The following is a 14,322-nucleotide window of genomic DNA, read 5'->3' on the forward strand; positions in this document are numbered from 1 at the left end:
AATTTCGGAACATTTAGAGTGTAAGGAATCTCAAGTGAGGTATGTTGGCTAAACTCTTCTCTTAGAATAGAATCCCATGAAATTCATGTAGATTATGTATGTCCCTAGTGATTCATTATGAAATTGGCTATTCTGAGTAAGATTGGGTTGAAAGATATATGTTCAACAAGCATCCCAAATGCTCTATTCATGTTATGTTATCAATTGAGGATGTGTTAAAATATGGGTTGTGCATTAATAATGTTTCGACTTTAAGTCAGGTTCAAATGAAGGCTATTATGCCAAAATTTGTGAAATATCTCTATGTGCATTAGACTCTAAATTGCTCACATGTGTACTACACACTTTGATTTGAGCATGAAATACTGAATATGGCCAACGTGCCAAGAAAGATCTTATAATTATGGCCACTAGTGCCAATGAAATGAAAAGGTGTGAAAGTATTATGAAATGCGATGATTGATATAAAAAGGTTGATGTCTCAAATAAGACAGCCTAGCCGATCGGGTCTTGATCGGACACCATGCCACACACATGGTGGTGATTATGCTGGAAATTGTAATTGAAATTGTGATTGTGGTCGATGTCCCTAATGGATAGCCTAGCCGATCGGGTCATGATCGGACTCCGTGTTAAAGACGGTGGTATTGATATTGAGTGAAATTGTGGTTGATGTCTCTACTGAGATAGCCTAGCCTATCAGGTCGTGATCGGACTCCGTGCTAAGAGTGCGGTGGTACTGGTCTTGTGAATAATGGTATTGTGAATAGTGGTATTGGTATGGTGAATAATGGTACTGGTATTGTGGACAATGGTATATCGATAATAAAAATCTCCCAATGTGAGATAGGGAAATTAATTTGTACATTGTCTTGATCCTAAATTGAGGTTTGATGTTAATTAAGGCTTTCATTAATATTATGATAAACGTATTTGTATTATTTAACATTCTATTGAGAGGGTGTTTAGTTATACATACTAGTGCTATTCGACAGTACTAACGTCCCTTTTGCCGGGGGCGCTGCATCTTTCAATGGATGCACGTGGTTTCACAGCAGGAGATATTGGTCAGTGATAGCAGTGCACCTTCTTCTCAGCTGACTTGGTGAGCCACACTTCATCCCGGGGTTATGAATCTTTTGTACTTTGTGTATTCTGTTTGAGGTATAGACGGGGCTTTGTTGCCGGCATTATCATTGTACTCTTCTTTATCTATAGAGGCTTCGTAGACATAGTGTGGGTTGTATATTGGTGCTGGAAAAGACAAACTATGCTATGTTGTGGTTGTATTACTTGTCCATTTGAGACTTTAAAAATGGTGAAACTTATGGTAAGAAATTGGTAATTGCAGACATGACCACTTTATTGTTTAATTAAGGAAAACATATATTCTCTTCATTCATGAATGAGTTTGGGTAGAAGGAATCTAACAGGCTTGCTCGGTCGGGTTCACTCGGTTGTGCGCCGGTCGCACTCCTTGGTTTTGGGGCGTGACACAGACGTACTCATATTTTTGGTGACTTTCGGCAAAAGATTTGAGTTTTACTGTTAAATTGAAAAAAGAAAATATTTATTTTTTCGGAATTTTATATGAGCTGAGCATTTTATTATTGAGTTATTACTTGTGTTGCTTTTGTAACGACCCAACCGGTCGTTTTGAGTATTTACATTCCATTCAAATATGTGAAGTCTTAAGTAACTTCATATGATGTATTATGACCAGTGTGTATTGTCGACTTTGGTTTTGAGGTGTTTCGGGATTAGTTTGAAAGAATGAATTTCATGTTGGAAGCCTTTAGTTGAAAGAGTTGACCAAGTTTGAATTTTTGTATTCGACCTCGGATCAGAGTTTTGATGTTTCCGTTAGGTCTGGATGGTGATTTTGGACTCGGGCGTATGCCCGGAATTTAATTTGGATATTTCTAGAATGTTTTAACATAGTTTCTTCAAGCATAAGTTGTATCACATTAAGAAAATGAGCTCCAAATTCAGTTTTGATTGAAGCATTAGATTTGTATTGAAATTACGGAGCCATAGCAAAAATAATAATCGAATTCGAATATCGTATGAGAGAGTTACGCCCATTTCTATGTGGGAAACCCGCCCCCAGCGCCCAGGGTAGCGTGGGGTGCTAGACCCGGTGCTGGGAATTTTTTGAGATTCTGGAAACAACGCCACAAGCAGCGCCCCACGCCACCTGTGGCGCTACAAGCATTAAATCCTTATAAACGGGAGGATTTCGCCATTTTTGACAAAATAGAGTTGGGGAGCTCGGTTTGGGCAATTTGCAGAGGCAAATTTCCCCACACAACTTGGGGTAACTGTTCTTGACTCCCTTGTGATTATATTTCATGAATTAATCTTCGTTTTTGGCGTTAGATTATTGATTTTTCAAGAGAAATTGGAGGAATTTTCTATAATTCCATAAAATATATTTTTGAGTTTTGAACATCGATTCAGAGTCGGATTTGAGTAAAATTAGTATGGTTGGAATCTTAATTGAATGCTTGTCGGATTTTGTGAGTTTCGTTGGATTCCGAAACATGGGCCCCACTGTCGAGTTTTCGAGCGGAGTTGAGAATTTTTTTAAATTGTTAAATTGTAAGCATTGGAGTATATTGTGGTTAATTTGCACATTGTTTGAATAGATACGGATCGTTTGGCTTGAATTGAGGAGATAGGAAGGCGTTTGGAGGTTGATACGTGTGGAATGGAATTTCCGGAGTATTGTTTATCTTGCTCGACATTGGAATTGGCTTGTTTGAGGTAAGGTTTTTGCCTAACTTTGTTGAAGGAATTTTTCCTACTAATTGACATTGTTTGTTACATGTGGGGGTGATACATATATGAGGTGACGGGCATATATGCATGTGCCAGGGTTAGTCATGCTCGGGGGTAAATTATACGATTTATTATGCTTTGTAGAATTATGTGACACTCTTGTTTCATGTCTTCTTTGACTTCTAGATTTCTATGAATATGACATTAAATGCTAGAAACCCTGATTTGTCATATTATAATTTGATTAAAAATCTAACGGACTTTTGTTAAAATTATTGATGTGCTAAATCCGGTCGTTATTATACTTAATCACAAATACGACTCTACGGCTATTATTGTTGAGAATTTGAATTCTATACATGAGTTAAAGATCATTTTTGAGACTTGTTGAAATACTGGAATAATAAAGTATTTGAAGTTTATTGAATTGTTATTGGCTTGAAAGCCGTGATTGATATTCAATCTGGAACATTCGTTTAAGCACTCTCCTTGATGTTATTTATGCTTCCTACCTTTATTCTTAATGATATAAATGTGCTTGGTAAAGAAGAGTGTAAAGCACGAAGGGTGATGCCATGCCATTTCATATACATTATCATGTGAGGGAGAGTGTAAAGCACGATGGGTGATGCCGTACCATTGTGTGTGTGTATATATATATATATATATATATATATATATATATATATATATATATATATATATTATCATGTGAGGGAGAGTGTAAAGCACGAAGGGTGATGTCGTGCCATTTCATATGAGTGTAAAGCACGAAGGGTGATGCCGTGCCATTCATATACATTATTATGCACGAAGGATAATGTTGTGCATGGTACATATATATTATCATGTGAGGGAGAGTGTAAAGCACGAAGGGTGATGCCGTGCCATTTCATGTGAGTGTAAAACACGAAGGGTTATGCCGTGCAATTTTATTTGAGTATAAAGCGCGAAGGGTGATACTGTGCCATTCATATACATTATTATGCACGAAGGATAATGCTGTGTCATTTCGTATATATTATCATGTGAGGAAATTTATAAAGCACGAAGGGTGATGCCGTGCCATTATTTTTATATTATCATATGTTCATGGCACAAAAGGTGTTTTCGTGCAGGCGAGGACAAGAGACATACATTATATTGTGATATCTTATCGTTGTGTATACATTCATGCCTTTATCTTGAGTTGTTATTGTGCACCTATGTTTTCTATGTGATTTGTAGTCGTTGTTGCTTCTTTTTGCCTCCTACTTAATTTTTTTTTGTTATTGGCATTTCTCCCACCTAGTTGGTACTGTTATATGTATGCTCGGTGAGAAAGAGATAAATGCACGAAGGGTATTGCCGTGCCAATTGATTTGATATATATATATTGGGTGAGAATGAGACAAGTGCACAAAGGTATTACCATGCCATTCGATATGATGTGTTGAATATATGCCTCACACCAAAAAAGTTATGAATTTAATGAGATAAATGCACAAAGGTGTTACCGTTCCATTTGATGGGATATCTTGAATATATTTCTCATACCAGAAAAATTATGAATTTTCTATTGTAATTTCTCCTAGTAATCTTTTTTTCCCTCGCATAGTTGTTTAATTGTACCCTTATCTGTTATGTTCTATAATTTTTTCTATTGTTAGTATGCTGCACAAGTTATAACAGTGAGTATATTTTTACTAAAAATCCATGTCACTACTTCGACGAGGTTAGACAAAATACTTACTGAGTACATGGGGTCGGTTGTACTCGTACTACACTTCTATACCTTGTGTGCAGATTTTGGATAGTGATGTTGCGGTGTATGGCGGGAGATGGCATTAAAGATGTTTCCACAATCTGGCCATAATTGCCTCTTGTTCTTGGTAGCTTTAGAATCATTAATCTGTTCATGTATATTTCAAACAGATGATGTATTTTATTTCATATCAGCTTTGCAAAATTTGAATCTTAGAAGCTCATGAGAAGTCCTTGGGAAAAGTAGAAAGGTTAAGTTATTTTCCTCGATAAACCTAATTAAATTGGATTGTAGTTAATTGGCTTACCTAATGGTTTGGGTTAGGTGCCATCACGACTGGTCGGATTGTGGGTCCTCACATATTTGTATTAGTGCCCTAGGTTCATAGGTTCTACAAGTCATGAGCATGTGTCTAGCAGAGTCTTGCAGATCGGCATGATGACGTCCATACTTATCTTCGAGAGGCTACAATGAATTATAGGATAAACCTCCTATCTTTCTTTCCTTTTCGTGCGACATTGATTCGGCTTGAAGCGTGCCTCTTCGAATTCATTCCACTCACTCGTATACGTATGTGAACGCTCGGAATCAACTGTGCATCGATAGTTTTTGATTCTATGAATGAGGTACGGGATGTGTTTTCTGTGTTTTGGTGATGGGCCAGTCTCGAGGACTCGAGGCTAGGGTTAGACCGCAACTTAAGCTCGATAGTTTCGGCTGTGAGAACTTATATGGTCGGTAGTGTCCTTACAAGTGGAATTTGTGGCTCGATGAGTGGTGGAATGGCTTTATGATGAGTATGATGTGACTGCGGAATGTGTTCAGATAGTTTGAATGTGATGAAAGGTGTTTGCTTAAGAGGTAAAAAGGGCTATTGGGTGCTTGATGTCTGTCCGATTTGACGTATAGTCTGGAGTTATGAGTGTGTTGAAGGATTTTTCACGTTGTCAAATTATGGGACAAATTAAATTCTCATGTCTTGTTAATGAGTTTGAACTCAGAAAGATTAAGTGATTGCGTAGTAATTGTGGCTGCGAATAGGTATAGCAAGATGTCAATTTGAGGCTAAACAGGTGCGTTATCTCCTACAGAGTAATCTATGTAGGTGTGTTCCTTATAATGTTGTGTGAGGAGTTTCTTTTCTACCAGCGAGGTATATGTGTTGAGATTCGAGTTTGAATATGGTTGCGAAAGTTGACTTGACTGTCAAGAGAATGAATTCGAGCTTAGCGGATGATTGAGGTATTTTATGGTTGGTGTTGCATGAGCTTGTGAAGGATTTAGTTGAACATCCTTGCGGTATTATGGCAATAATGGGGTAGGGTTAATGTAAGTTATTAGATGTTTTATTCGATGGCTTTGAGCCATGTGGGTAGTCTGCTATCGACTATATGATTTCATGGTTATGTGTTAAATACTAGTTTTGGGTCAGAGGCATAATTGTGGATCCGTTATGACTTATGAAGGTTGAGATCGAGGATGACTCGAGTAAGAAAATTCATTGATACGGGTTATATTGCACTTTATGAGTATATGAAAATCATGGAATGATTAAGTTGTTATTTGTGAAGGATGTAGTGCACATGGAGTATGAAATTGATCTGTTGCGTTAAGGTGAAATTTACATTTTTGGGTGGTGTTGTGCTAACGGAGCACAAGTCGTTTGGTCGCTTGGGTTGTGCAATTGAGATTTGAGCATAGTGGATGACTCTCAAAACGTTTCCAATGGATTCAATATGTATATGTAGCAATTGAAAATTTTTCGGATTTGTATATGGTTAAGACCTGAGACTTGCTTTTGATGGCGCCGGGACTCGCAGTAATTCTGTATCACTATGGGTTCTACCCTTCAGTATCAGAAAGTTAAAAAGAGCAATTTTAAAATTCACATAAGGTCTCTCTAGAGCGATGTCTCAGTTGTGGTATTTATGGGGTGCTTAAGAAGGAATACAACGGCTTATGGGCCTTGGGGCGGTGTGTTTATATGCTAGGATCTCTTGTAGAGGCACTAGTTGCCTGAATTAATTGTGATAACCATGCGATATGGGTGGGATGACCCGATAGGTCATCTAGAATTTTAAATATTAATTATGTGTTCTGAAGCCTCCAATAGCTTCTTTAGGGCTTCCTCGATTTACGTGCACAGTCCGGATATTTTTCTGGAAGGCTTTTATGTTAAAAGTTGATAAAACATGAAATTTTTCTTTAAAAATCCATTTGAGTTGATTTCGGTCAATATTTTGAGCATACAGGCCCGGATCCATATTTTGACGGTCTCAGTTGGTTCGTATCGTGATTTGGGACCTGGGCATATGCCCGAAATCGAATTCGGAGGTCCCTAGCTCGAGTTATCGCTTTTTGTCGAAACTTTGAAGTTTAAAGTTTTAATGAATCTAAAGGTTTGACCAATGTTTGAATTTGTTGATACGAGGTCCGTATTTTGGTTTCGGAACTTGGTATAGGTCCATTACTATATTTATGACTTGTTTGTCAAATTTGGTGAGAACCAGAGTTGGTTTGACGTGATTCGGACGTCCAGTTGTTAAAATAGAAGTTGTAAAGTTTTCTTGAAAATTTCATTTGATTTGGTGTGTGATTCGTATTTCTAGGCATTCTTTTGGTGTTTTGATCCTGCGAGCGAGTTCGTATGGGATTTTATGACTTGTGTGCATGTTTGTCTTGGAGCCCCGACGGTTCGGGTGAGTTTCGGATAGGCTACAGATGATTTAAACTTGGAAAATCTGGTTGTTTGGACTTCTGCTGGTTTCTGGTGTAATGTATTTCGCGATCGCGAAGCCACTACCGCGATCACGAAGGGGAACTGGGCAGGGGAGGATTTTACTCTATGCGAATGCGAAGGACTGTACGCGAACGTGAAATGGAGGGGGCTGCCCTTCGCGAACGCGTAGTTTTGTTGACCCAGGGGAGGGGAACTGACCAATACTCTTCGCGAACGCGGCACAAGGTCTGCAAATGTGTAGGTTGGTGGGTGTAAGCCTTCGCGAATGCGAAGGGTATTTCGCAAACGCGTAGGCTATTAGAGCTGCTGCTTCGCGATCGCGTCAGGCACTTCGTGAACACGAAGCAGGCCTGACGCCCAGTGATTAAAAACAGACCAAAAACGGGATTCTTTCATTTTTTTCATAAACTATCCATTTGAGCTCGGCCTAGAGGCGATTTGTAAGAGAAAACTCAACATCAATTCATAGGTTTGTACACTTTAACTCATTTTCTTCCATTTCTAACATCACCCATTAATTTCTAGCCCTAATCTTTGTTCTTCCATGGTAGAAAACTAGGGATTTGGGAAGAATTGAGGGTTTTTGAAAATTAGGGATTTAGACCTCAAATTGAGGTCGGATTTCGAAACAAATTACATAATCGGGCTTCGGGGTGAATGGGAAAATGGATTTTAGTTCGAATCTCAGGTGTTGACCAAGCGGGCCCGAGGTCAATTTTTGACTTTTCGGGGAAAACTGTGGAAATTCTAAATTTATGCATTGTAATTGAGTCCCTTAGCAATATTTGACATTATTGAGTCAATTGTGGTTAGATATGAGTGGTTTGGAGATGGATTATAGGGGAAAGGCTCTTGTAGAGCTTTGAGTCGACTTGTGGAGCGAGGTAAGTCTCGTGGTTATGCTTGACTTGATGGATTAGGAATTTCTTGCTATGTGGTACTTTTTAAAATGTTGGGTTCAACGTATATGTGAGGTGACTTGTTTCTTGTCATTTATGCGTTGTTGTTGGGTCAAAGTATGCGGGTGGGACTTGTTTCTTGTAATTTATTTCTTTCTTTAATCATGTTATGCATGCTTAGACTAGTTAATTACTAAATTGATAATTCTTTCCTCATTTATGGGCTATCTGTGATAATTGAATATTGTTTCTGAGGAAGAGATTGGTATTGTGGAACCATTGTTGACATAAGACATGATCTTACTTATTCTATCTCCCAGTTGTTATATGTTCATTGTTACATGGTAAGGGAGAGTGTTAATGCACGAAGGGTGATGTCATGCCGTATTTGAGTGTTAATGTACGAAGGGTGATGCTGTGACATATTTGAGAGTTAATGCACGAAGGGTGATGTCATGCCGTATCTCTTGTTCATGATGAAATTGAGAGTATAAGCACGAAGGGTGATGTCGCGGCGTATTTATCATTTTATGGTGAGATTGAGAGTAAAAGCACGAAGGGTGATGCCGTGCAGTTTTATTCATTATGCTTGTTCATTTTGTAGATTGAAGGTTTATTGACTGATTCTTGTTATTATTCCCTGCGGTAGTTACCGTATCTTGTACCCCCTTTCGCATGTCCCCTCCCAATTGTACTTGTTAATTCTTTATCTGTTGTTATTTTGTACGTATATTTTCGTCTGTACATGATTAATTACGTGGGTGTCCCGTCATTACCTAGTCGAGGTTAGGCTTGACACTTACGAAGTACATTGGGTCGGTTGTACTCATACTACACTCTGCACTTCTTGTACATATTTTAGTACTGGTCCCAGTTGTCTTAGTCCAAAAAGGATTGGGAACTCAGGTAAGTCTTAGTACATCATTTCATCCCTAGACAGAAGGACAGGCTGAGCGTACTATTCAGACACTGGAGGATATGTTACAGGCTTCTGTGATAGACTTCAAGGGTATCTAGGATGATCATCTGCCGTTTATTGAGTTCATGTATAATAATAGCTATCATTCCAGTATTCAGATGGCTTAATTCGAAGCTCTTTATGGATGAAAGTGTAGGTCGCCTATAGGATGGTTAGATGTTGGGGAAAATAAGTTAGTAGGACCAGAGTTGGTATAACAGACAATCAAGAAGATTAAGCTTATATAGGAAAGGCTATTAGCAGCTCAAAGCCGTCAGAAGTCCTATGCGGATAATCGACGACGAGACTTGGAGTTTCAGGTTGACGATTGGGTATTCCTAAAGGTATCACTGAAGAAAGGTGTTATGAGGTTCGGTAATAAAGGAAAACTTATTCCTCGGTATGTTGGACCATAAAAGATCATACGCAAGGTAGGCCAGGTAGTATATGAGTTAGACTTGCCTTCTGACTTGGAGTCTGTACATCTAGTATTTCATGTGTCTATGCTCCGTAAATGTATCGGATATCCTTCCAGAGTCGTGTCAGTTAACGATGTTCAGGTCACAGAGCAGCTATCATATGAGGAAACTCCCATTGCTATACTAGATAGATAGGTTCGGAGATTGAGGGCTAAAGACGTAGCTTCAGTGAAAGTACTTTGGGGAAACAATAATGTGGAATAAATGACTTGGGAAGCCGAAGAAGACATGGAGTCTAGGTATCCTCACTTGTTTCCTCTTCTAGAGGAGGATCCGACAGAGACATCACATCCTTAAGGTGCGTGTATGGATTCCTGTGTGTAACGACCCGGCCGGTCAATTCGAGAGTTATAACCATGTTTTCCCCATTCCTACTTCTTTTTTGTGTTATTCAGCTATATTATGTTATATCGGGTTAGTTGGTTCGAGTCCGGAAGGAACTCGGGGTGAAATGAGACACTTAGTATCATAATTGAAAATTTTAAGTTAGAAAAATGCACCGGATATGGACCTATATGTAAACGACCTCGGATTTGAATTTTGATAATTCCAATAGCTCTGTATGGTGATTTTGGGCTTAAGAGCGTGTCCGAAATATTATTTGGAAGTCCGTAGAGGAATTAGGCTTGAAATGCCGAAAGTTTTATTTTTGAGAAGTTTGACCGGGGGTTGACTTTTTAATATCAGGGTCGGAATCTGATTCTAAAAATTGGAATACCTCTGTTATATCATTTAGGACTTGTGTGCAAAATTTGAGGTCAATCGGACGTGATTTGATAGGTTCCGGAGTTGTTTGTAGAAATTAGAAATTTCAAATTTCATTAGGCTTGAATTGGGGTGTAATTCATGGTTTTATCGTTGTTTGAGGTGATTTGAGGATTCGACTAAGTTCGTATGATGTTTTAGGGCTTGTTGGTATATTTGGTTGAGGTCCCGAGGGCCTCGGGTGAGTTTCGGATAGTTAACGGATCAAAAATTGAACTAGAACAGCTGCTGCAATTTCCTTCTGTTGGAAATTGCTTCTGCCCAGAAATCGAGCCCAGATCGAGCTCAGGGTCGAGGGCCACGATCGAAGCCCATATTGAGCTCAGGGTCGAGGGCGACGATCGAAGACCAGATCGAGCTCATGGTCGAGGGGTACGATCGAAGCCATGATCGAGCCCAGAGTCGAGGGCCACGATCGAAGCCATGATCGAGCCCAGGATCGAGAACCAGGATCGAGGGGCAGGACAGAGGACCAAGATCGAGGATCTCGATCGAAGGCCAAGATCGAGGAAGAACCGAGGATGTCTGGGCAGAATTATAAAAATAAGGACTTCGTCCCATTTGCCATTTTTGACAAATTGGAGCTTGGGGAGAGGCGATTTTTGATATATTTTTAAGGAAACCTTGAGATAAGTCCCTTGTGATCATTTCTACTCTATAATATTGAATTATCATCGAGTAATCCGACTAGATTACATGATTTTGAGGTGTAAATCAGAGATTAAAACTTAGAAATTTGGAAATTAGATTTGTATCTTTGAGGGTCGAGTTGAGGTCGGATTTTGGTAAAATTGGTATGGATAGACTCGTGGTTGAATGGGCTTTCGGATTTTGTAACTTTTGTCGGGTTCTAAGACGTGGGCCCCATAGGCGAAGTTTGAGCAAATTTCGGGTTTTGGTCTAATTTTGAAGCTTTTCTTGTGGAATTCATTCCATTAGCGTATATTGATGTTATTATACTGATTGTGAATAGATTTGGAGCATTTGGAGGCAGAGTCCAGAGGTAAGAGCATTGCGGGGTAGAGATTTGACCGGTTTGAGGTAAGTAACGATTGTAAATCTAGTTCTGAGGGTATGAAACCCCGGATTTCGTATCATTCTATTATTTTGAGGTGACGCACATGCTAGGTGATGGGCGTATGGGGGTGAATTGTTGTGGATTTGTGACTTGGTCCGTCCCGCAGCAAATGTAAAGTTGCATACTTTGTTGAAACCATTTGATACTTATATGTTTTAGAAAGAATTTCAGTAAATTGGGCTGAATGCCATGATTGGGCCTTGCGCCAATGCTGTTTGGACCCTCGGGGGCTGTTTCTTATCATTCTCTCACTGTTTTCGATTGAAAATCTATACTTAGTCATGTTTATATTTGTTTACCGCATAACACAGTTTTATGACTCTATTTTGATGCATATAAATGTTTTAGGCCGAATGCCCTGTTTTACTGGAATGCCCGAGGGCTTGATTTGTGAGGATGAGTGTGGATCAGGGCAGCCCGCCTGCAGGATATTTGTGATTAAGTGAGGCCGAGGGCCTAATTGGTGAGGATGAGTGTGGATCGGGGCTGCCCGCCTACATCATACTTTATTATTATCACACGTGAGTTGTCCGTGCAGATTATAGCACTTGGGCTGAAGGAGCCCCTTCAGAGTCTGTACACACCCCTAGTGAGCGCAAGTACCTACTGAGTGCGAGTGTTGAGTGCTAAGTGATTGGGAGGCAAGAGTGATTGTGAGGTATGCCCGAGTGGCAAGAGTGAATGTGAGGTATGCCCGAATGGCAAAAGTGATTGTGAGGTATGCCCGAGTGGACACGAGTGGCTGTGAGGTTTGCCCGAGTGGCTGTTTATGATTTCATCATTTTTGCTCACCTTTGCATTGAGCCTTTGTTTGAAAAACTATTGAAAAAAAAATGTATTTAAAATGATTTTTATTGGAACTAGGTTTAAACGAGATGTTTGATTCAAATCCTGATTTTTAAGAGCATGTGGTATTTTACTGAGATTTCCTGATATGAACGTTATATGCTTTATTGCTCGTCACTACTGCTCAGTCTTTATTTATTGTTGTTACTTACTGAGTTGGCGTACTCACGTTACTCCCTGCACCTTGTGTGCAGATCCAGGTGTGGCTGGACACGGTAGCGGTTATTGAGTGTTCTGGTTGTAGATTTTTCTTGGAGATAGCAAGGTAGCTGTTTGGCGATTGCAGCCCCTGCTCTTCTCCATCTTATCTTCCTCTAGTAGTATTTAGCTATTTTTCCAGGCTGAGTTAGCCTTGATATTGTTAGACAAATTATAGTAGATACTCATGACTAGTGACACCCCGATGTCGGGCTTTTCTTTTCCGCACTTCTATTTTTTTTGATTTGAACTCTTTATATGGAGGTTTTTATGTTAAATAACCTTAAAATTATCTTTGAAATGAAAATATCGTTTTGTTTTGGAAATGAGTCGGCTTGCCTTGTTCCACGATAGGCGCCATCATGACAGGGGGTTAGTTTTGGGTTATGACAGATTGGTATCAGAGCCTAGGTTACATAGGTCTCACGAGTCATGAACGGGTTTAGTAGAGTCTTGCGGATCGGTACGGAGACGTCTGTACTTATCTTCAGGAGGCTGCAGAACCTTTAGGAAACTCCATATTCTTGAATTCTTGTCGTGCGAATCTGTTGATTCTAGTAACTAAACATTTGTTGTTTCATTCTCTCATAGATGGTGAGGACTCGTGCTACCAGTCAGGAGGGCTAGGTACCAGTACCACCAACCAGGGCCGCGAGAGGCCGAGGCCGCAGTAAAGGCCGTGGTAGGGGCAAAGGTGCAGCCCGTACAACAGTTGGGGCAGTACTTGTAGATCCACCGGTTGTCCCAGATCAGGACCATGTTCCAGTTGTTGATGGACCAGCTCGGGCACCACATGTGCCTATTGTGATTCCAGGCCTTCAGGAGGCCTTAGCTCAGATTCTGACAGCGTGTACTGGCCTTGCTTAGCCGGTCTCTATTTCGACGACCGCAACCACTTCTCAGGCCAGGGGAGGCACTCGAACTCCCGTCGCTCGCACACCCGAGCAGGTTATTCAGGGACTTCAGACACCAGAGGCACCACCAGCCCAGCCGGTTGCTATTGCTTAGGATTATGTGGTTCCTGCTATGCCTGAGGAAGATCAGCGTAGGTTGGAGAGGTTTGGGAGACTTTAGCCACCACCTTTCAGTGGCACAGAGAGAGAGGATGCTCAGGACTTTTTGGACAGGTGTTAGAGGATACTCCGTACTGCTAGTATTTTAGAGACTTGAGAGGCTACGCTAGGTTGATATGTCTATGATGCAGTATGAGATGCGGTTCTCCGAGTTGGCCCGTCATGCTATCTGGTTGGTTCCCACGGACAGAGAGAGGATCATGAGGTTTATTGATGGTCTCACTTATCAGCTACAGTTGCTTATGACCAGAGAGCGAGTTTCGGGTGCTACCTTTGATGAGGTTATCGACATTGCTCGGCAGATTGAGATGGTTCGCGGTCAGGAGAGGGTTGAGCAGGAGGCCAAGAGGCCTCGTGGTTAGGGTGGATTCAGCGGTGCTCCTTTTGGGGGTCAATTCCTGCACGGTAGAGGTCGTCATTTCAGACAGGCTCAGTCAGCTCGGTCATTTCATCAGGGTGCATCATCTGGCCATGGTTCTCACAGTTCTCATCAGGGCCACTCATCACTTAGTGCCCTTCTAGTTCAGAGTTCATCCCGTGCTCCACCTGTTCAGGGCCCTTCCATGCCAGGTTCTTCTACCAGTCATCCCGGTGCTAGGGGTTCCCTTCAGTTTCCGCCGCCAGCACCAGGGAGTTGTTTTGAGTATGGGGAGCTTGGGCATATGTGGAGGCAGTGTCCTCGTCGTCATGGAGGTCTATCTCAGCAGAGGAGTCAGCCTCCGACTACAGCCCCAACTACCTCACCATTTGCCCAGTCAGCT

General features: G+C 40.7%; 1 protein-coding gene across 1 annotated transcript in view; it reads right to left on the bottom strand.

The window, feature by feature from the left end:
• The window catches only part of LOC138903941 (uncharacterized), a gene marked incomplete at its 3' end in the record, with an annotated part of 50,305 nt that extends 36,240 nt beyond the window's left edge, over positions 1–14,065 (bottom strand). Inside the window, exon 1 of the mRNA XM_070192506.1 lies at positions 13,988–14,065. Coding sequence (XP_070048607.1) covers positions 13,988–14,065 — 78 coding nt within the window. The remainder of the gene's footprint in view (positions 1–13,987) is intronic.
• Between the last annotated feature and the right edge of the window lie 257 nt (positions 14,066–14,322).

This window comes from Nicotiana tomentosiformis, unplaced genomic scaffold (assembly GCF_000390325.3).
Source record: "Nicotiana tomentosiformis unplaced genomic scaffold, ASM39032v3 Un00206, whole genome shotgun sequence".
NCBI classification, from domain to species: domain Eukaryota; kingdom Viridiplantae; phylum Streptophyta; class Magnoliopsida; order Solanales; family Solanaceae; genus Nicotiana; species Nicotiana tomentosiformis.